Source organism: Haliaeetus albicilla, chromosome Z (genome assembly GCF_947461875.1).
Source record: "Haliaeetus albicilla chromosome Z, bHalAlb1.1, whole genome shotgun sequence".
Lineage (NCBI taxonomy): Eukaryota > Metazoa > Chordata > Aves > Accipitriformes > Accipitridae > Haliaeetus > Haliaeetus albicilla.
The window spans coordinates 55,029,495-55,052,259 of record NC_091516.1 but is presented as its reverse complement, the minus strand read 5'-3'; the positions used below and the strand labels follow the sequence as shown (position 1 = coordinate 55,052,259).

Genomic DNA, 22,765 nt, shown 5'->3' with positions numbered 1-22,765 from the left:
AAAAAAGCATCCTTCATGTAATCAACAGAAAAAGAAACTTGATTCCCAAGGATGGGGCCACAGCAGACTGTCTTAAACACCAGAAAGAAGACTATCTGCTGCAGGGTTTCAGCCTATTAACAGCATCATACCTAGCAACAGTGAACTTCAGGAAGTCACAGTAATGACAGAAGTACACAGAGTACCAACTTCTTGTGTTGTTAAGAGTTTACAACTTAGAAAGTAAACTTTAAGGCAAGTATTCTGATGTTAATGCGTCATCAACCCAATTCCTGTGGATGTCCCAGATACAAATAACCAGTTTTGGTACTCACACAAGCATAATGAAAGAGTAAATGACATGTTATGGGTTTGTGTGGCATGGGTTTTTTGGTAGCGGGGGAGGGGCTGCAGGGGTGGCTCCTGTGAGAAGCTGCCAGAAGCTTCCCCAGCTCCAAGTCTGATCAGCCTCTGGCCCAGGGCAACCCAATCAGTGATGGTGGTAGCGCCTCTGGGAGAAGAGATTTGAGAAGGGGAATCTGCAGTGAGTAGCGGGATTGGAACATGAGAGAAACCCCTATGAAAATACCGAGGTCAGTGCAGAAGGCGGGGGAAGAGATGTGCTGGAGGAGGGGATGCCCCTGCAGCCCGTGGTGAGATGGCAGGCTGTGCCCCCCCCCCAGCCCATGGAGGGGAGCAGGAGAGCAGATGCCCCTGAAGATGGCCGTGACTCCATGGGAAAACCCGTGCTGGAGCAGCCTGTGACTGAAGATCAGCCCATGGAAAGGACCCACACCAGGGAAGTTCAGGAAGAACTGAAGCCCGTGGGAAGGACCCACGCCAGGGAAGTTTGTGAGGAACTGCAGCCCGCGGAGAGGACTCACGTTAGAGAAGCTCATGAAGGGCTGTCTCCCATGGGAGGGACCCCACGGCGGAGCAGGGGATGGGTGAGGAGTCCTCCCCCCAAGGAGGAAGGAGCGGCAGAGACAAGGTGTGGGGAGCTGACCCCAACCCCATCCCCTGTTCCCCTGCGCCGCCGGGGGAAGGAGGGAGAGAGAACCGGGAGTGGGGTTGAGCCGGGAAGGAGGGAGGGGTGGGTGGAAGGTGTTCTCAGGTTTGGTTTTACTTCCTAATATCCTTGGTTTGATTTGATTGGTAGTAAATTAAACTGATGTCGTTTCTTCCCCAAGTTGAGCCTGTCTTTTGCCCATGACCATAAGTGGTGACTGATCCCGCCCAGTCCTTATCTTGACCCATGAGCCTGCCTTTATATTTTCTGCTCATCCCACCAGGGCCCAGGGGGGAGGAGTGAGCGAGCGGCTGTGTGGTGCTGGCTGGGCTGAAACCACAACAGACAGGATCAGAAGAGACCAGTGAAGCACCACAACCAAAACTAGTGAGCACAAGAGCAATAGACAGCAGGAACTCAAACACTTAAATAAACATTATAGAAAGGTACATTAAAAAATCCACAGTCAGATGGATAGATAAGAGGAATATCCTCTGAGCTGTCAAGATTGAAACTCCTTTGGGGAAATGACACATCTTAAGTAGTCCTAAAAATCCAGTGTGCTGAGTACTATACCAGTAATGAATCTTATTGGCAGAAGGACAAGAATCAAAACTAGTGGGTTGGTGCCTATGTCACAACATTAGACTGAACTAAGGAAAACAACAATTATCCTAAACCTGTATCATAGCCAATGGATGTCTGTCTCACAAGAGGCATCTGTCAGTGTTTAAATAGACATACCATACATCAGTAGTGTCCCTTGGCCAATTTGCTCATTTAATGAATACAATAATTCATATTTCAAAGCAGACAGTTTGATCCTTTCTAATTTGCTGAAGGGGATAGATACTGTAACTCTTAGCCATGTAGGTCACAAACAATGGTACTGCCCTTCTTGTCATACTAAGTGGAAAAAGGTATAAAAACCTCAGTGTCCTCGTTTTAGCTGGGATAGTTAATTTTCTTCTCAGCAGCTGGTACAGTGTGTTTTGGATTTAGTGTGAGGATAATGTTGATAACACACTGATGTTTTAGTTGTTGCTAAGTTGCACTGATCCTAAGTTAAGGTTTTTTCAGTTTCCCATGTTCTGCTGGCAAGCAGGTGGGCAAGAAGCTGGGAGGGAGCATAACCAGGATGGCTGACCCAAACTAGCCAAAGGGATATTCCATACCATAGAATGCCATGCTCAGTTGCGAGGGGAGCTGGCTGGGAGGGGCAGATTGCTGCTTGGGCATCGGTCAGCAGGTGGTGAGCAATTGCATTGTGCATCACTTGTATTTTATTTCTCTCTTTTTTTTGTTATATTCCTTTTCATTACTCTTATTATTATTATTGTTATTAATACTATAATATTTTATTTTACTTTAGTTAAACTGTTCTTATCTCAACCCACGAGTTTTACTTTTTTTTTTTTTTTCTTTTAATTCTCCTCCCCATCTCACTGGGAGTGGGGAGAGTGAATGAGTGGCTGCATGGTGTTTAGTTGCTGGCTTGGGTTAAACCACAAAAGGAAACAAGGTCTTTTTTACAGAAGAGGCTGACACAACATTATTGAATAAATACCTGAGTAATGGAGTTTTTGAAGATGATGATGCTAGGCTTCCAGTATGTTCCAACTGTCCAGATTCACTGACATCCCCCTGCTTTCCTTGTCCACTTATTTCTGCTTTTCTGCTAGAGGTTAATCTAGACATCACCTCCTCTTCCTGTTTGGATGCTGAATTCTCCAGTGGTGCTTTCCCTAAGTTCTCCAAAGTCTGAAGTTGGCTTCTCTCAGCCAGTGGTGACATAGATTCAGGCACCAACACAGAGTTAACTTCTTTTTCCTTTTCTGAAGCCTGTGTTTTTTGAAAAGGATTCCCTGTAAAAGGAGTTGAAAGACATTCAAGGACTTCAGTTACTTAACTTCAGTGATAACACAACAGCCCAAAAGATGTGTGTGATGTCAAATTGGCTTGCACCATTAGAAGAGAAGGGCTGAATTTTTGTTCAGCTTTTTTGACATTTGTTTTTGAAGTCACCACTAAGAATTAAAAGTTAATGGTCTACAAGTCACAGACTAGAAGTGTGGTTTTACAGCAACACTCCCCTCTCCTTTACAGCACTCCATAGGACTCAGTTAAGTCTTCTAGCTGTTTAAGCTTCTACAATTTCCCTTTGAAGCCTTTTTCAGGGGCAAAAAGTAGTTCTCCAAACCCTTCACAGATCACTGAGGACTGCGTTGTCAGCAATTCTGCTTTCTTTCTGATTCTTCAGAGGCAGATTTCAAACAATTCAAAGTTTTCAATTACATTGTGCACATATTTTTTAAAGAGACAAATACAAAGTAAAACAAAATAAATTATTTTGGCATAGTATGGTTAAAGTACCAGTTAATACCTTTGGTTATTAGCATCTCCAACAGATGGACATACTTGCTTAAGAGAAGGTATCACGTTTAGTCAAAAAGCTTCCCAATTTCACAAATAGACCAGCTACAGCAACATTTCTAGAATCATTATTAAATTAATAGCCATTTATGTAATCCAACACATCTAGTTTATAGCAGAAAACATGGAATGGTGGTATTAGGGTATTACTGGGAAAATTTGTTTCTTCTTTTATGTTAGATAGCCTCAGACAGGACTGTTTAGCACAATGACAACCAGTATTCAACTATGATGTCTTAAGCATTTACATTCATTATACTTTGTTTTAGGAGTTTAAGTTTACCTACCAGAAGCTATCATTGGAGCATTTATGGATTTAATTGAATAACCCTGTATTCAAAAAAGAAAAAAAGAAGTTATTTCTCTATTTCTCTCAATATAGAAAAGACAATGAAAGTTGGTAAAGTCATATCACACGTATACAGTTCTAAGAACAGGAGTGATACAGAAGACTACAACTTCAGTACAGTATCATTCATCACTTAACTCATTTCCTGAGCAGGCTTTTCAAGGAGTTCTTATGACAAATGACTCAAGACAAGGATGTCAAGATGAGAGATCAAAGAAGGAAGAGGATTGTTATCCAGTCCTTCCTAGAAAAGCTCTCTGAATCAGGTGGGGAATTATCACCCATTCCCTCACACAGATACACTACACAGTCTTAGCCTACTTACAAAAAATCAATGGTAGTCACTGCAACAAGCTTGGTCATATTCTAAAAGCACAGAGGGAAACTGGAAATATGCTGCCCAGTTTTTATTTGCAGCTTGTTCTTTTAAACTAATACCCACTATGTTAAAAAATGGTAGGTACATATCTAACAACTTCATGTAACAGACACCATGAGGAATCGTAACATTGTTCAGTGAACCTAGACAGTCTGCCAGTCATCCAATATACATCCAGACTTTCCCCTCCTGCAATGTCATTGTCAGAAAGGCTGTGGAGTGAATGAACCAGGTAAGACATATACCAGTCTGCCTACTAGGAAGCCTAATAAAAAAAACCTGAGTCTACAGATACTCCAAAGAATTAGAACTAAATCAACAGCCCCCAAACTGTTGTAGAGTTCAAAATAAAAAACAATCTGTTGGTGTTGATTTTCCCTTTAAGTTGTACAGGCAGTACATTTTTAAGCAAGTGATACCATTAAACAATAAACATAATTAAAATGCTCTATTACGTGTTATGCATCTATACTATTCATAAATACTCACTTACCAAATTATCTTCTCACCTTGTAAGTGGTTTCCAAGTTACCTTCCACGGCGATAGTAGACAGAGTTTTCTTGGCAGGAGGCAAATCATTCACTTCAAGTTCAGCAGCTGACCTTTTTTGAGTTGTCTGCGAATTTGGAACAGGGTCTACTGATGCACTCTCTAGTTGTTTTGTTTTTATACTGCTCTTCAAAGGTGCAGCAAATTCATCAGCTGCAGTTGTCAAAGATCCAGTGCTGTTTATATATAAAGTCATTATTGTGACTGTACAAGAAGCCAAAATTTACTTTGTATAACATTTCTGTATGGAAATTACACATGACTCCATGGTGATACTCTTTCTTGCTTAATGTCAATATTAGCTTCAAATGTACTATTTACTACCCAGAAACATTTTGCTGCGCTATCTTGAATCACAGAATTGAGTTTTTCTGTCGTAATTGAATCTAGTTACTTTAGAAGCTGTTCTATTTGAACTCCACTTGATATTTTCATACAATGTAAAAATATGACAACGGATTAACTGCCCTAGAAAATCCTAAAATCCGTTATTATTTATAGGCACAGTTGAATCTTCATCCCCATGCCCCCAAACCCTTCCACTCCCCCCTCCCCCCAGTATGATCTCAAAAGACAGTAAGACATCTAGGGAAGCATCAGAGACTACGGAAATAGGGTAAAGCAGTAAGGGAACAGTGAGACAGAAGATGCACCCTAATTCTGCCTATCAGCAATTCTGTCCATCATTAGTTCCACAGGAGTTAGAATTCTTACATTGTGTAGCCAAAATTCATTGTGTAGCCAAATTCACTCAAAGACCTATCCTTTGAATAACTAAGGGAATGCCATGAACATCTGATGTCATAGGGCAAGGTCCTCCACAATGATGTGGAATTGCATCACACTGCTAGTTATGATCTGAAGACTTACATTAATATAGTAATAGTATTTTTTACAACTTTGCAACACTTCCTATTCTTCAAAATGTCTTTTTACTTTGATGTTGGGTTTTTTTCCTCCCAAACTGACCAAGAGATTTAGTTCTACTGTAATGTTGAAATAACAATTTTGTTACATTGCATTGAAGAATACTCCTAAAAGAAACTCAAACCCTTTGTATCACAGTACTGCAAACCAGCTATTATTCTGTTGAGTAATTAATTTGTTTCAGTTTTCAGCTCTTCTGCCTTTTGAACATGGCACAAACTCAAGAGAATGGTATCTGAATTTATGTGCAATGATTATCATGTTCTCCAGAAGACCACTGACGCTAAAAATTTGAAGAGCAATTAATTTGCAGAGCTACTTTACAAAACTGTTAAACTAATGTAAAAATGCAAACATGCTTAGATTTTTCATTTCAATTACTTTTCATAATGTTAAAATGCAAACATGCTTAGATTTTTCATTTCAATTACTTTTCATTCTAAGTATCTACGGCAGAATAGACTAAGGCTGGACAAGTGGCCTCTACTAAAAAAGACTTGCTCTAGAGGATACATCACAATTAAGGTTGACACCAAAATCCCAGCTAACTAGAACACTAACTGTAAACCACTGATGAGATCTTTCTCAAATCTGATTAGAGCCCTTTTCACTTTCTTAATTCTCTGACCAATCTGCCAAAATTATTTCCTCGTGCATTTCTTCTTTTGAGAAGTTCTAATCTATAATGCACATCCTGGGAACAATCAAGGTTCACAAAAACTGTTTCACTTTTCTCAAAAACAAAACATTTACCTTTCCACTGCAGTCATGCTTGTTTCACAGGTACTTATTGGGCTGATAAATATTGGGGCTGGTAATAATGGTTCTGGAGTTTGTTCCAGCAAATCAGATGCATCAAACTCTTTTGAGTCAGCTGGGATTTCCACCAACGTTAAAATGAATGTCTGTTCCTCCTCTGGACTTTTATGATCATTGTTCACTACTATAATTTTTTCAGAGAAATAAAAGAAATAACAAAAATCTGTTATTCAAGTTTGAAATTACACTGTTCTCTTCACGCCCTCCCTACCTTGAGTAATTAAATTTTAGGCACTCTTTTTTCCATTCTTGAGACGACAATATGCCTCCTTTCTTCTTAGATGAGATACGCATTGTCACCCCCTGGAGCCTATTCATTGCAGTGGAGTCCTGATTACCATTCAGAATGAAGAATATTAAAATGCCTAGTAGGGATGGAGCTTTTTAAATGGATATTCTAGCATTAAAGAACAATTTGCAGTTTAATTAAACTTGGTTAATGGTGGTCAAATGGCCTTCTGTCTTTAATTACAACTGTCAGGTATTAAAAGTAACTTCTTTAAATGGCATGAGTCTGCCATTTAGATGGCAAACACAAGGATTTTTCCCCTCACTGCAGACTTGCAGAAGAGGAGCCGAGTATAGTCTTGAACTTAATAAATTAAAAATGTAAATAATTTTGTCAACAGATGGACACAAACAGATAACTGCCAACTGCCATCCGTTAGAATGAATTTAAGGAGAAAACGTTTATAAAGTATTCAGAAGATGGAAAACAACAGTGCCGCTCCATTACTTGACAGCTCTAATTCTTGATGATGTAAAGCTGCTATTACTCAAACCTCAACTCACTTTGGTTCTTTATCTAATTAAATATGATTTAAGGTGCTCTCTCCCAAGATCCTTGCAGTAATAGTCTAACAACAGATGTCTAAGAGGAAGTATTAGCCCTATCTTTTGCATATGCTCCGGAGTTACAACTTTGGACTGCAGCTTCCATGTAAAGTAAGTATTCTGGGCTTCTGACACAGCAATTTTCCCATACCTTAGACAAGTATTGGTTTCAAACCAGCTCCATTTCAAATTGTTTTAGGGAAAAGCAGCCATCACCTTCATACCTTTCATCACATCTAATCAGTTAGGCATTAATCTGCTGACTCACTACAGCTAAAAAAAAAAGTCTGGCTGTCGTCTTCCTTTTTCTTCCCCTCTTCTTCTTTCTCCCCTGCTCCACACTTGCACAGCCCAGCCCTCCTACTCACACAACTCTGACACTAGCATGCACTCCACAACTTCATGAGCCACTATAGCTCACTAAGCCAGTGGAAAATTACACAGGTTCTCTCCCTCTGTCACGTTCAACTTTTGACGTGTAAGTGAGTCAGAGGCTCATAAAAGGCTCTAACAACTGCTAAACCTAGCATGAGGTAAGCAGCAGGAGCTAACAGCAGGGAGGAGAGAGCAAGAAGTTTCCCTTCCACTCATATTTAAACTTAATGAAGTACCATTCAAAAATTTCCCAAGTCTAGTTTGTGTTAATGAAATGTAATGATAAGAAGCTAGGGAGGCAAATGGCACTATGCTGTGGGTCATTATTTTTATTGATGAAACAGATTGATTAATCATGTCCATGAAAACATTTTAGGTTTTTCTTTATTCATCTTTGTGTAACCGCAAGATACACAAGTGTGGGTTTTTGCTAACTTAGAATATTAGCACATTATACCTGAAGTCTCTTCTGTGCTGCTTACACATTGTTTTTGAGCATCCTGAGCGCAAGCTTCATTCTAGAAATAACACATTTCAAATAGAACAAGTTAATAAATTTGAGAAATAACTCTGGAAAACAGGAAAGATACAAAGCATGTCAAATGCTGAAAAGCCAAAAAACTCTAATGACATCATCATAATTGCATTTGTTAGCTTTTACTTCTAGCTATTCTAGGTTGAAGGATATTAGCCTGACAAGACAAGAAACATGGGCAATATAAAATTTATATGCAGCTCATCGTCTGTATTGATGGTTTGTCAAAATAAATTTATACTTCTTGCAGCACAACTCTGTCAGAGATGACTCACACAATAAATTGCTCAGTGGCACTAACGAAACAAATTCCCCCAACCATTACAAAACCACTGAGTGCCAAAGAAAAACACTAAGCTTTGCAACTCACCTATCCCTTCCCTTTTATGGCATGTACCTTTGCTAAAACCAAGAGTACTCTACGGCAGGTTGCCCCTTCTCACACTCTCTGCTAGTTCTGTAAGAGGCAAATCATTCTTGTACGTTGTTCTAATATGAGATCAGCCTTGACACACCAACAGGTTGCACTGGGAAAACAAGCTGCTACACATCAGCTGTTCCATCATAACTGCATTTACACTGATCTCAGGCAACACTAGAAAACCTGAGGAAACTGAGAATGAACCTTTCCCTCATGAATAAATAAGATACTACGTGTTTATACCAGAACAAGGATACACAAAACACTGCAAAGAAATGGGTGTGAAAGACATACTGATTGTCCATGATAATATGCATGTAAAACTCTTTAATTGGGTTTTGAAATAAATGGAAAAGAGCATAGCAAAAGATGAAGTTTGTTTTAAACAAAGCAAATGAAGGTGACAATGAAAATGCTGTGTTCAGCAGTAACATTTTAACTTACTTTTAATTTAAACAAATATAACAGTAAGAGGTCAGACTGAATGAATACTTGAGTCCTAGGTAACTTCTTCCATCAAAACTTTAAAAAAATTGTTCAAAATTTTCCATCTCTCTCTCTCTCTCTCTCATAGCTGAAATGCTATAAACCAAGGCTTGCAAAGATTAAGTTTGCCTGACATATTAAGTTTGGTTATGCCTTTGCAAAAAAGAAAGCTTCATTCACTAGCTGAAGTACCAGGTCTTTAAATGGGTGAGTATGTTTGCACTGAAAACCTCCTCCTTTACAGAATTTCAGAAACTGGGCACTTCCAGACTGTAATTAAAGTTCTTTACCTGAGTAAAGTTGATTGTGTATATATTGTGCTCAGGAGGACAAGGATTTTGCTCAGGAAATCCATCCACAGAACTTTGATTTGGACAATCCTCTACTCCAAGCTGAGATTTTTCAGGTTTTGGTGATGCATTTATAGCTCTCAAGTCTCCTGAGTTTCCACAAGCATCTCTCATCTCTTTTTCTGTTCTGTAAGGTATGTATCTAGTTAATTTGAAACCAATTGAAGATAGCCTGCGCATGGGCTAAATTCTGTATAATTAATTATTTAATATAAAGCTTATGTAGTTGCAGAGAAACAGGGCACCTCTTTAAAAACAACATCATTCTACTAAACGGAATGCAAATTGTCAAACAAGTCTACCTAAAGTATTTCAGGAAAAAAGAGTCCCTAACACCACTAATGGAGACTTTACTACTAAAAGCATGACCAAGCAGGAAGCCTTACAAGCTCATTAACATTTCTAAATTGATCAGCTCCTTAACATTTCCTTTCAGATAGTTTCATGAGAAACAATTAAGCAGCAAGGTGATTACTAAGTTCTGAAACAGCAAACTAAGTTAATGTTTTACCTCCAAAAGCTGCAGGACAACATGCAAGAGAGAAAAACCTTAAAAATAAAAGTCTAAACTGTACACCTATATGGATAAACACACATAATATCTATAAGCACACTGTTTCCATTACAGACGCATACTACACATGCACTTCAGCTGCATGTTTTAAGAGACTTTAAGAATAAAGTCAGTATTAACTGGTGATCCGTCCTACCTCTCAGTTTCGTCTACTTGCTTGATAAGTTCTACACTTCTAGTTGCAGAATCATGAAGAACTGAAGAATCACCTGCAGCTGGTCTGACCTGTTCTAGTTCCACCTTCTGCATTTCAGCAGTACCTCTCAGGGTTGTAGACTCTTAAGATATATAAGAATAAAAATTAAAAGAATATTTTGTGTGTGTGCGTGTGTACATAGACATGCATATTATTTTTACATATAAGTTTCTGTATATTAAAATGTATATATGTAGATGTAGATATATAAACACACTACAAAATAATTAACAATTTTGCTGTATATGTACGCATGTATACATATGTCTTATCTTGCCTTTGGTATGTTGTATGTTTTGCCAGTGATATGAAGATAATTAAGAGTTTAAATACCACCTTTTTTTGTAACTGCTTTAAGAATATGGAAACAATTCTGTTTATCTCCCTTCTGGTTTTAATAGAAGGGAAAGACAGTAATAACAGAAAAAAGTACATTGTATTGTACTGTATTTCTGTAATCAGCAGTCCAGTAATTTAAGGGCTTTCCAGGTAATTTAAGACCTGCATGGAAAAACTGCTATTCAGATTTCATTTAATTTTATACTGAAAGGTATACTTATGTACAAAACTATACCATACATGGATGCCCCACATTACAGTGGTGACAAATCATCCGTGAACATGAACAGAAGGTGAAGACTTCCAGCTTAGTTTCATTTCATGAAGAGATGTGAACCCACCAGAAGAAACCATTTTCAGAACTCTAGGATAAGAAACAGGCTTACCACTTTCAACTTGCTCTAGTTGTTCCACTGGTACATTTGTATTAAGTGACTCCTGAATTATGTTTTCATTGGACCTCAATACTCCAAAGGCTGGCTCAGGCTTCAGGAGTCTGCCTCTTGTCAGTCTCACACTATTCACTGTAGGCAAAGAGCTATCACTGCAATTAAAAAGGAAAAATGCCATCAATATAGCTCTTGATTTTTGACAGTTAGTGCAGAGAAGAGATACGAGAGATGGAATAGATGAGATAATGAAGAGCTGAAATACAGGCTGCAGGTGGCAGAGGAGACAGAAGACTATTTGGCGGAACAAAAAATAAAGATCATCTGGGAATTGGAACAGGCAGGTTGTCGTGGTTTAACCCCAGCTGGCAACTGAGCACCATGCAGCCGCTTGCTCACTCCCCCCACCCCCAGTGGGATGGAGGAGAGAATCGGGGGGGAGGGGGGGAGAGTAAAACTCATGGGTTGAGATAAGAACAGTTTAATAGGACAGAAAAGGAAGGGAAAGTCATACTACTATTACTACTAAGAGAATATACAGAACAAGTGATGCACAATGCAATTGCTCACCACCTGCTGACCAATGCCCAGCCAATCCCCAAGCCGTGGTGCCCCCTGGCAAACTCCTCCCAGTTTATATACTGGGCATGATGTAATATGGTATGGAATACCCCTTTGGCTTGTTTGGGTCAGCTGTCCTGGCTGTGTCCCCTCGCAGTTTCTTGTGCACTCCCAGCCTCCACTGGCAGGGCAGTATGAAAAGCTTAAAAGTCCTTGACTTAGTATAAAGACTGCTTAGCAACAACTAAAACACCAGTGTGTTATCAACATTATTCTCATCCTAAATCAAAAACACAGCTTTATACCACCTAAGAAGAAAATTAACTTTATTCCAGCCAAAACCAGGACACAGGTATACTGCAAACTAGGATGTTCCCTACCTACAGAAAAAAAAATGAGAATTGAAGTATTTAAAAAACATGAGAAGATCAGAAATTTAACACTGATCACATGGTAGTAAGTTCTGATTAATAATACAATAAAAGAACCACTGGACTTAAAATATCTTTGATTATAATTTTTTAGAGGAGTATAATGTGATAGTTTAAGCAATCAACAAATTAAATAGTCTTTCAAATAATACATGATCACCAGCAGATTTTTTCTGAAAAGGTGTTCTATCAAGCTGTTTCAACATTCACAAATGCTTGCACAAAATTAAAAAACATAAAGCATTAAAAAACATAATGATAGAAGATCAGCTGGTTCCTTGACATCCCTTTGCTCTAAATCTTTGATGTACATCCCACGGCAGCAGTGACACTTAAGCAATTTGCATTGGCCTGATTAGCTGTAAAGTACTTTGGGAAAATGAGCTTCATAATTAACAGTGATACACACCAACTAAGCCTGAATATTCTTTTCTCCCCCACCAGGGTAAACTTAACTTCAGGAGTGAAGAACAAGTTCTACATCCCCCAAATTATACACCAACATCTCACAAAAGTTGCAAGAAAGAGACATGAGAGGTTTTCCAGATTACATATCAAATTACAGAAACTGAGAAACATTCACTAAAGCAAGACTGCTTGCAATTCAGTAAAAATGCCAGAAAGAACCTAGCAAAAGCAAGCAGTATCAGAGGATCTCTCTCCATAAAGAAAATGAAGTAGTAATTTCACCTGGTATCTGTAGCATTTTTCTCAAAATATTCTTCGACACCTATTCTTGTGCCAGTGCTTTGATCCTCTACATTAATGTTGCTTCCATCCTCAGAAGGGACCAATTCCTTGGTAGAAGTGTCTGAAGAAAGTAAATATTGACTAGAAGTTCTATTTTGTTTGGAGTAGGCGTGGGTTACAAGGCTATTGGCAATATCCAACTCATCTTTAGCGGGTAACATGTGTGTCCATTCTGGTTAGAACAATAAACAGAATAGGAAAGCATAACTTAAAAGACTCAGGTTTGGCATGTACATAAAGCTATTTTACAGATGTTCAGCTTCAAACCTCATTTAACAAAGTCTGCATTTTCCAAAGACGCAAATTCAAATCCCTGGTAAATGCAGTCCTAAGATCACACTTTTGATAGTAAGAATGCAGAAACTAATATTCAACCAATGAAAGCAAATAATAAATTCTAAATAAAAGTCTATAAAAAAAAAATAGACTAAAGCCAGGTAATTTCAGGTTGTAGCTAGTTAGGCAGAAAAAGCTATGCTTCACGTTAAAGGCCTGAAAAGACCACTGATAGTTAAGGTCATTTAAGCCCGATTCCTTTCTTTTGTCCAATTTATGTGACCAGATTAATTCAAACATGTCCTTCCTAAAACAGGTCTCAGAAACATGTTTCTAGCACAGTGATGCAGTTGGCAATATCCACTAAGGTGCCTTTTTCCAGACAACCTGCATTGCCTAGTCTCACTAGGTGTTACAATTCAGCAGGACTAAAAACATAAAAGACTCTTGATCTCCTGCTATGCAGGGGCATGTGGAAGAAGAACTTTGCAGCCACTGCTCCATCCATCCTTAGGTGGACCCAGAAAGTACAAGCAAGGCTTTGTCCCATAAATCAGATCATACCTTCAGTACTTGTTTTTAACTGGAACATAGGATCACCCATTGCAAGTAAAGTCATGGCAGCTTCAGTGCTTCCATCATTAATTCCTGCAAAGTTGTTCACACACATTAAAAGTCACAAGCACCTTAACCAGAAATCCACTTATCCATATTCAAAAAGCATTTGACACTATCATCAATATAGTGAAGTACATATTTTTTAAATTGTTGCCATTCATGGATCAAGATGCTTGTAGACAGACAGCAATTCTCACCTACTAAATTCAAACTATTGTAAAAACACTGAGCAGCAACATTATTCCCTTTAATAGCATATTGGGTACAGGTGGCAAGGTATTGGCAGCAGGAGGACAGCCCTGGACACAGCCAGTTCCAGCTGACCCACCACAGGACACAGCTGAGCCTGTCAGCCAAGACAGTGGCACCTTTGGGAAATAGATTTAAGAAAGGGGAAAATGTTGCATAGCAGTGAAGAGTGAGGGAAAAAGTGTCAGAAACAACCCTGCAAACAAACACCAAGGTCAGTAAGGAAAGAAGGGGAGGAGGTGCTCCATACGTGGGAGCAGAGATTCCCCTGTAACCTGTGGAGGAGACCTTAGTGGAGCAGGCAGATATTCCCTGAAGCAAGTGCATCCTGTAGAGGACCCATCATGGAGCAGACTTATCCTGAAGAACTGTACCCCACAGGCAAGGCCCCAGACGGGAGCAGGGGAAGAGCATGAGGAGGAAGAAGCAGCAGAGATGAAGTGTTAGGAACTGACTGCAACCCCCATTCCCCATCCCCCTGTGCCCCTTGTGGGGAGGAGGGAGAGGAGTGGGAAATGAAGGTGTGAACTTGAGCCTAAGAAGGTGGGGAGGGGAAGGTGTTTTAGTTTTTGCCTTTGTTTCTCACCATCCTACTCTATTTTGTTTGGCAATAGATTAAATTTGTTTTCTGCAAATTGAGTCTGTTTTGGTAAGTGATCTCCTTGTCTTTATCTCAACCCAGGAGCTTTTCCATTTTATTTTCTCCCCTCATCCTGTTGAAGAGGAAGAGTGGGAGAGCAGCTGGGTGGACATCTTGCAGTTGGCCGAGGTCAGCCCGCCACAAATGGAAAAGAAAGAGGTAGCAGTTTAATCACAGAAATCTATAACCTATAGTGTTGATCCACATTCTAGTTGAGACTCCCAATTCCTAATTTCTATCCACAATACATCCCTTTGCCTATTACTAACTGGTCGTATCCAAGAAAACATTTCCACCCTCCAAAACCGTTGTACTGAAATAAATCAAAAGAACAAAATAGGCTTCCCCTCCTTCAACTAAGACAGTAGCCCACTCAACTTCCAGTGCCTAGGAAGATGTATTGAGAATGTATTTAAATTTACAAGTGAAAGCTATTCTAAAAATTAATAGATCCCTAAGAGTTTGTAACATATCTCATATGGTAAGAACACTTGCTTCTGGAAGACTGTGATCACAGTCTGTCACACATGCTATTTTACCAGTTCAGGATATTAAAGTCACAGACCACAAGAGATGACAAAGCTATGAATCTGCCCACTCTTTGTATCACTCAGTCACATGTCAAGCAAGCTGCAAGTAAGCACTTGCAAAGTTTCCTCTTCTTCTGGTACAACTAACCAGAGCATGGGAAACTGATAGACAGAATACACAAAAGGCACATTCTGACCCTGCAAAACAGAACCTTGCAATGCTTGGTCCCCCTACTTGATAGAGAACAGCAAGAAAGAAAATGGTTTAAATCTCCAAAACATAAAAGCATCCAGTATCTCATGAGCAGGTTTTTTTATAAGATACATAAACCTCCAAACTTCCAGCAAGAATAACTACGTATTGGTAGCAAGTTAATGGGAAGGATACGAACAAGATTGTTTCATATCTACCTTTGTCCACCTCTGGATTTTCATGTACAGTTGTTTCCTTAAATAAAAAGAAAAGCAATATCAAAGTTCTATAAAAAAATAAGTCCACAATTTTAATTTAATGCTTACAGGTAAATTCTCTGCCTAAAGGTTACCCTGGCTTTGAAAGGGTATTTTAAAGGGTAACAATATTTACTTACATAGTTTTCCCATAGCTGTGTCCCTCATATCTGTGTGAGACTGCTATTAAGCTATACTGTTACAAGCAGACACGGCAACCTGACACTGTCCACATAGCTCTGTATGTGCTATGAAACAAAAAGCAAAAAAAAACCCAACAACAACAACAACAAAAGACATTCTTACAGCTGTTGAGGTGTTTACTTTTTCCTCCCTCTCTACCACTGGCTGGACAGATGCATGCGAGAGACTTTCAACATCAGTAGCCACCTGCACATCTGGTATATTCACAACTATTTCCAGCTGTAAAAATAATTTTAAAAGTATTTCAGTTCACCAGCCCCAAAAGAAAATTTGTCAAATGCAAATTTTTATAAACCACATATACTTACCAGATCTTGAACATTTAGTGGGATCCTTCTCAAAAATCAAGTCTTATACTACATACCTTATGATTTAAGAAGGCAGCAGTTGTGTGAACTGGAGGCAGAACTGGTAGTGCTGCTTGTAACTAACTGGAAGCATCAGACCTTGTTTCTAGTTGTTTATTACTCCACCAAACTAAGTTATGTGGCTGAGATCTTTCATGGTGGCTGTTTACCTCAAATGGATTTTGTTAGTTTTCACACTTTTTCTGCTTTTTAAGTCTTCAGGAAGGAAAAACAGTCCAGCCTTTTTCCAAAGTAAGACCAGGGAATACATCCCCCCACACACAGACACCCACCCACCATTTTAGCTATGATTTTTTTTTCTTCTTCAACACTGTCTTTTCACTGAGAACTTCAGACATTTAGCGTTTTCAGAAACAAGAACTTGAAATATGCCAGGAAGCCTAGAGTATTTGCAGTGAGGTTCTTACGAAAAACACTGGTCAATCTGGGTAGCTTTCAAAGGCTTGCACTTTTACAGATACCTTCCACTGATCTATTTAAGTTTGGCAACAGCTGAGTCTTCAGTTATCTAACTTTATCACTTACTAGTACTCATGGCTCCTCTGTGTTAAACCAGGAAACTTGATCATGATCCCCACACATAATATATTCCACATCTAAATGAAGGGATTCAGCAAAACTTTCTGTGCAACAACTTTGCTGTCCATTATTATTCTAGAGGCTCCCTTAGTGTATTGAGTGAGCTTTAAATTCTCTTGCTGTTTGACCCAGAGAAAGAAACAGTGTGATTAATTCAGGAGACAAAAAGCAGGATTTCAATGGGAGAAGAGAGCAAGATGACTAGTAGTAGTAAGCAAAAAGAATTGCAGCGAATGGGAAGAAGTAGTGATGAAGATCTGAGGTATGAATGGAACAGGTTGGATAAACAGATTGGAATGAAGCAAAAAGAAAGGAAAAAAAAAAGGGCTGTGAAGACACATCACTGAGATAAGACAGGCTAAAAGGGACAAAAAATGCAAAGAAGTCACACTGAATGATAGGTAAAAAAATAGAAAAATGTCTAAACCTTTCAGCACAGCCCATTTCAAGGCCTTGAACAGAGTCCACTGTTCCCAAACCTCAACAGTTTCCTGATGACAAAAAAGTATGCCATTTCCTCTCTAGTGACTGGTCTTACTAGACACGATACCAAGTCTTGCTACAGTCTTACAGTCTCGAGTTTTATTCTAGTCTAAGAGTACAATTAAAACATAGGCCTGCACTCTAGGCTTAAAATTTCCAACTCTACAAATGGTCCATGAAAGAGTCAGAACATACGGCTTTTGAAAAAAATAGACACAGATGTAGATGGTGTCTCACTGCAGGGACCAACGCCCATGCATCTGCCCATGCCAAACAGAGCAGGAACACCCCTGAATGGACTGCAGTCCACGGAGGACCCACGCTGGAACACGGACAAGGAATGGAGTCCATTCCATTGCAGTGTCGAACTCTACAGCCTGAACCAAAGGGACAAGGGCTAGAGATTTAAATGGATATACGTTTAAACTTTTTTTAATCCATTGAGTTGTATCCTGTACTAAGTACTACAGCAAGAACAACATGAATCAAGGGAAGACAAGCCCCACAAGAAACAAGGCGAGTGCAGCAGTGACCAACCTAAGCTGGCTTTGGTGCCCAAAAACTCAACACAACATGCCACCTCTCCTAAGCAATCACATTAATACATGTAGCCAAAGGCATGGACTAAATAACTCAAATGACATTTGATGGACATTTTAAGGGGGTGGCCCACAGACCAAGGGAATGATATCCGTGTATCTATCAAAGGACAGGAAGAGAAGTTGTGGTTAATAAGGATGTACTGGATAGTGTAGGACCTGAGCATGACACAAATGGTATGAAATAAAGGGTGAAGGCTGTATTGGGCATGGCTGGGATGAAGTTAATTTTCTTCAGAGCGGCCCACATGATGCTGTGTTTTGGATTTATAACTACAACAGTGTTGAAAACACACCAGTGTTTTTGCTATTGCTGAACAGTGCTTGCACAATGTCAAAGCTTTTGTTTTCCTACTCTTTGCCTCAGCAAGTAGGCTGGGGCTGGGCAAGAGGTCAGGAAAGCACACAGCTGGGACAGCTGACCCATAATGAATGAAGGGATATTCCATATCATATAATGCCATGCTTAGCAATAAAAGCTCAGGGAAAGGAGGAGAAGACAAGGGCATTTGTGGTTATGGCATTTGTCTTCCAGAGTAATTCTTACATTGGCTGAGGCCTTGTTTTCCAGGAAGTGGCCTGCCAATGCAAAGTAGTGAATAAATTCCTTATTTTGCTTTGCTTTCATATGCAGCTTTTGCTTCATCTATTGAACTGTCTTTATATCAATCCATAAGTCTTCTTACCTTCCTTCTGTTTTCTCCTTGTCCCACAGGAGAGGGGAGTGAGCAAGCAGCTGTGTGTGTGCCTGGCTGTGGGTCAGGGTCAGCTCAACAATACAGTTAAAAGTTTCTTGGTGAGGGGGAGACCAGATGCAGAAACACCTCCCTCATTCCCTAACATTCACATGTAAAATTGAAATGCTCCATATTTTCCACCTTGGACCTCAAAGCACATAGTAAGCATGGTAGCCTGTGCCTACATTCAATCCCAATAAATGAACTGGTGAGCACCCTGCAGACCTATATAGAGTTTGTAAAGATAACTGGAACTTAGACTGATGTCATATTCTGTTCAAAACCAAGTACATGTGCCAAGTAACATCCCTGCTACTCTGACGGCCATTCATTATGAATTAAACTAAATTGGGATAAACCCCAAGTATTTGGAGATGCAATTAGAATAAAAGGTGTTTAAACAATCAAAACAAAACTATGTATGCAGAACCCAGCTACATGATACCTCCTCCATGGTTTCCTCTATCTGAACAGGAACAGGTTTTGGAGATCGAAGACCTATGGGAACAAACACTGGAGCTTTGTTTACTTCCTCCGGTGCAAAGCATTCATCTTCATCATCAGGCTCGAAGTCATCTGGCTCCTCCTCCTCCTCCTCTTGAGAAGCCCGGAGGGTCACCAAGGTTGTCTTTGAACTTCTGTGCTTCTTTCCAGATTTCCTTCTATGTGTAGTTTTCAAACTTTTACCTCTAGTAGCACTCAGTTTAACTTCTTGCCTTTGATTCCACTTCTCACTGCAATCAGCCTCACATTCAGAGGCAGAAGAAGCAGCAGTTCTTAGCTCCAAGACATGTTTTGGCAGTGCTATCCATTTTGATGACCTTCTGGACAACCTTCTAAAGTACAGAGCAAAAGCATGTTTAAAAAAACAATGAAGTCCAAGACATTCCAAAAAAAGGGGTACCACAAATCAAAATAAAACTCAATGAATAAAAATGGATCTTTGTGACCAACAATAGAATCTATTTACTTTCTAACATATAGTGACAAAAATGCATTCACATACAATTTAATCAGAGATAACATGTATGCACAAAGTACTTATGTGTATTAAGCAGTTTCAGAGTGTTGGAAAGCTGCACAATTAAATTTACAAGATACAGAATTCTTTGATTAGAAAAGGATGCATTCATTTTCATTTTGAGGGATGTAGAAGTCACGTGCTTTTTACACCATGAGAACATTTCCAGTTCTCTTTTGCTAAAGCTATACTAGAAGCCTGAACTATGATACTTAATTTGATCAGACTGATGTCTAGAAACTAGAACTGTTAGATGATAACTGGTTATCTGGTCTGGTTTCTCAGACAGCAATCTCTTCAATAATCAGCTGCTTACTGTTTCCCTCCTCAAAATGATGGGTGTGACCACTTTGGGTACTAAAAGTAATTCCAAACTTCCCCCTAAAAACATCCTCCTTGGTAAACTGGTGGGGAGGGGAAAAAATAGCAGCAGAGGACACTTCCAGCACAGTTTGTTTAGGTTAATCCCACAATCCCTGTGGCCCCAATATGGGTACTTCACAGTTGTTCCCTTTAAAATCAGGAATTCCTGTTGAAACCAAAGGTGGACCCTGGTATGGAGTGGTGGGAGCGCTGGCTGTGTTCATTTTACGAGAGTGCAGGCAGGGTAAGAGACTTACAGCTATCTGTATGCATCTAGTAGAGTTCAGATGGAAGACACAAGGATTGACATCCTGCATGCATTCACTTAACACACTGTAGAACTATGGCTAATCATGTTTTTAAAACAAAAGCCAAAACCAATCAGTTGAGCTTACAAACCAAAATTAGTTGTTTTACCTTGTGAGATTGTCTGAATTTTCCTGAGAAGTAGAAAGCTGAGAATCATCTTCTTGTTCGACTTGACTCTCGCTCTCTGATGAAATCTCTGGAGACTGGAGTCTACTATCCTGCCTGATTCTTTTACAAGATGTTTCTTCAACAGAGTCTGTAAAATTGTGTTTTCTTGTAGCCTCTGAGAAACATGCAGCTTCCACTATGTTACTGGAGTTTTGCTGAACAGAGGAGACAATTACCACTGTATTAAGAGCCAAACATTTGTAACTGGTTTTGGTGACAAGAAGATCTAAAGGACTAAGTTTGAGGTTATTGAAAACATGCCCAGCTGTCACCTCTGACAGCTTAGGACATTTTTCCCCATCTTCTTTAATTCTGGGCTCCATAGCAGAAGTGTCATTAGATGGTATTATCTATGATGCCTGAATTCCCAGAGCTGCTACTAGTTAATTGACCGATGCCTTGCTCAACTTATCAAGAGCAGCGACTTTTCAGAAGCTGGAAAGATGAGTCATTTTCTAAAACTACTTATTAATTTTAAGAACAATTTGAGGGAAGGAAAAGTTATTTCTTTCCGCCCTGTGAACAAACCAGGAAGAAAAAACTACCCTAGTTTACAGAACAGTATTTAAATATTCAAAACACATACAGAAACATATCCCAGAACATAAAAAAACATCAGCAAGCACAGTTCTGTCAACTATGGATACTAAATAATATGTTAACTGAAAGATTTTAGTAATCCATCCAGAAAATGAAGAACACCAGATAAACTTGATTCAGGTATCACAACTTTAGACAGAGAAGGAACTAGTCTGGGCTAGGTTAGCCCTGCTGAGCAAATTTAAGCAGAAGGTCTGAACTTTGTTCACATACATTTCAAATTGTAAGTGTATTTATATGGATTTTAGGTAGTATCTAGTGTTAGACAGCTGTCTTAATTTCCATTGTTCAATGAATAAAAGACATTAAATTAATTGGTAACAGTGTTAGCAGGTATTTATAATGCAGACTTCTGACAGTATAAACTGTAAAACTTAAGACAACATTGTACATTAAATATTCCCACTTTTTTTAGATTGCGGGGTCCATCTACTCAGCAGAATTTCCGATAGTGAATTAAAAAAAAGAAAGAATCACATTAACCTTTCCCAGCCATATACTGGATTTCTGTGCCATCTATGGTTCTAAGAACTTAAACAGAAGAATCGAGGTATAAATTGCTCAAAATACATGATCAGCACTTACCATTGATACACCTGTTATTTCTAACTCCAAACTCTCTTCTGAATTTCTGTTCTCAGCATTGTCCTCTTCTCTGTTTTCACCTTCTTTGGGATAATCTCTTTTTCTAGTAACTCTCATTAGGTTTGTCCTAGGGTTCCAGTGGGGTTCCCTCACTTGATGCATTGTATCATTCTGTTTACTTTCTTCTCCAGAATTTAATATATCATTGGACCTACAAAAATATTTTTCAACTTTTACTTGTCAGGAACTACAAAATACACTCTACAAGCTTGGCTTATTACTTCCAGCTAGAAATGAACTTAAGTGCTCTGCATTTTTATGTGTTTAGTTGGAGAAGTTTAAAAAAACATAAAGGAAGAAAAAATGTGAAAAGATGATAATTTGCTCTTCTGCAGTAGTGAACCTTTCTGATTACTTTTGGAAAAATCTTATGGAAGGAAAACAACATTAAGAAGTCAGGTAGAGCACAAAATTTCAGTTATACCACCATATGTCCCCAAAATCAAGCAACCATAGGAACATTATGTTAATTAATTCCAGTGCCCAAGGTACTACTGTTTTTAAACAGGGTGAAATTCTAGCATCTGTTCAAGCACTTTCAGATCAGTAAGACAGATATCTTGGGCTTTTAACCTCATGTCTCGGGAAAGGGCAAAAAGGAGGATTCAGGGAACTAAAGGACAGTCAGCATCACCTCAGTCCCTGGGAAAGTGATGGAATGACTAATCCTGGAAACCATTTCCAGACACATAAAAAACAACAAGGTGACTTGGAGTAGTGAGCATGGATTCACAATGGGGAAGTCACACTTAACTGACTTGATAACCTTTTATGATGAAATGACTGGCTTGATAGGTGAAGGGAGAGCAGTAGATCATGTCTACCTTGACTTCAGTAAGGCTTCTAACGCTATCTCCCCTAACATCCTCACAGGGGAGCTGATAGAGGTATGGGCTGGATCAGCAGACAAAGAGGTGCACTGAAAACTGACTGAATGACCAGACTCAGAGGGTGGTGATCAGTGCCACAAAGTCTAGTTGGTGGCCAGTAACTAAGAGTGTACCCTGTGGATCAATACTGTGTCCAGTCCTGTTCAACTTCTTCATTAATGATCTGGACAATGGGACAGGGCATACCCTCAGCAAGTTTACAGATGACACAGAACTGGGAGGAGTGGGTGATACATCAGAGGGTCATTCTGCCAACTAGAGGGACCTGGACAGGCTGAAGAAATGGGCTGACAGGAACCTCATGCAGTTCAACAATGGGAAGTGCAAAGTCCTGCACCTGGGGAGGAACA

At 39.3% G+C, this 22,765-nt stretch overlaps 1 protein-coding gene across 8 annotated transcripts in view; it reads right to left on the bottom strand.

Moving 5' to 3' along the window:
• BDP1 (BDP1 general transcription factor IIIB subunit) overlaps positions 1 to 22,765 on the bottom strand; it is a 57,822-nt gene that overhangs the window by 3,394 nt on the left and 31,663 nt on the right. For 7 of the 8 annotated variants that reach the window (XM_069776929.1, XM_069776922.1, XM_069776923.1 and 4 more), the window contains 15 exons: positions 21,466 to 21,676; positions 20,221 to 20,435; positions 18,865 to 19,255; positions 15,756 to 15,872; positions 15,411 to 15,447; positions 13,527 to 13,610; positions 12,627 to 12,858; positions 10,942 to 11,099; positions 10,157 to 10,298; positions 9,387 to 9,573; positions 8,112 to 8,172; positions 6,380 to 6,569; positions 4,659 to 4,875; positions 3,709 to 3,751; positions 2,556 to 2,853 (listed from right to left, as the gene is read on the bottom strand). In XM_069776929.1, the coding sequence (XP_069633030.1) occupies positions 2,556 to 2,853; positions 3,709 to 3,751; positions 4,659 to 4,875; positions 6,380 to 6,569; positions 8,112 to 8,172; positions 9,387 to 9,573; positions 10,157 to 10,298; positions 10,942 to 11,099; positions 12,627 to 12,858; positions 13,527 to 13,610; positions 15,411 to 15,447; positions 15,756 to 15,872; positions 18,865 to 19,255; positions 20,221 to 20,435; positions 21,466 to 21,676 (2,583 nt within the window). The remainder of the gene's footprint in view (positions 1 to 2,555; positions 2,854 to 3,708; positions 3,752 to 4,658; positions 4,876 to 6,379; positions 6,570 to 8,111; positions 8,173 to 9,386; positions 9,574 to 10,156; positions 10,299 to 10,941; positions 11,100 to 12,626; positions 12,859 to 13,526; positions 13,611 to 15,410; positions 15,448 to 15,755; positions 15,873 to 18,864; positions 19,256 to 20,220; positions 20,436 to 21,465; positions 21,677 to 22,765) is intronic. The other variant, XM_069776930.1, reaches the window with a different exon arrangement.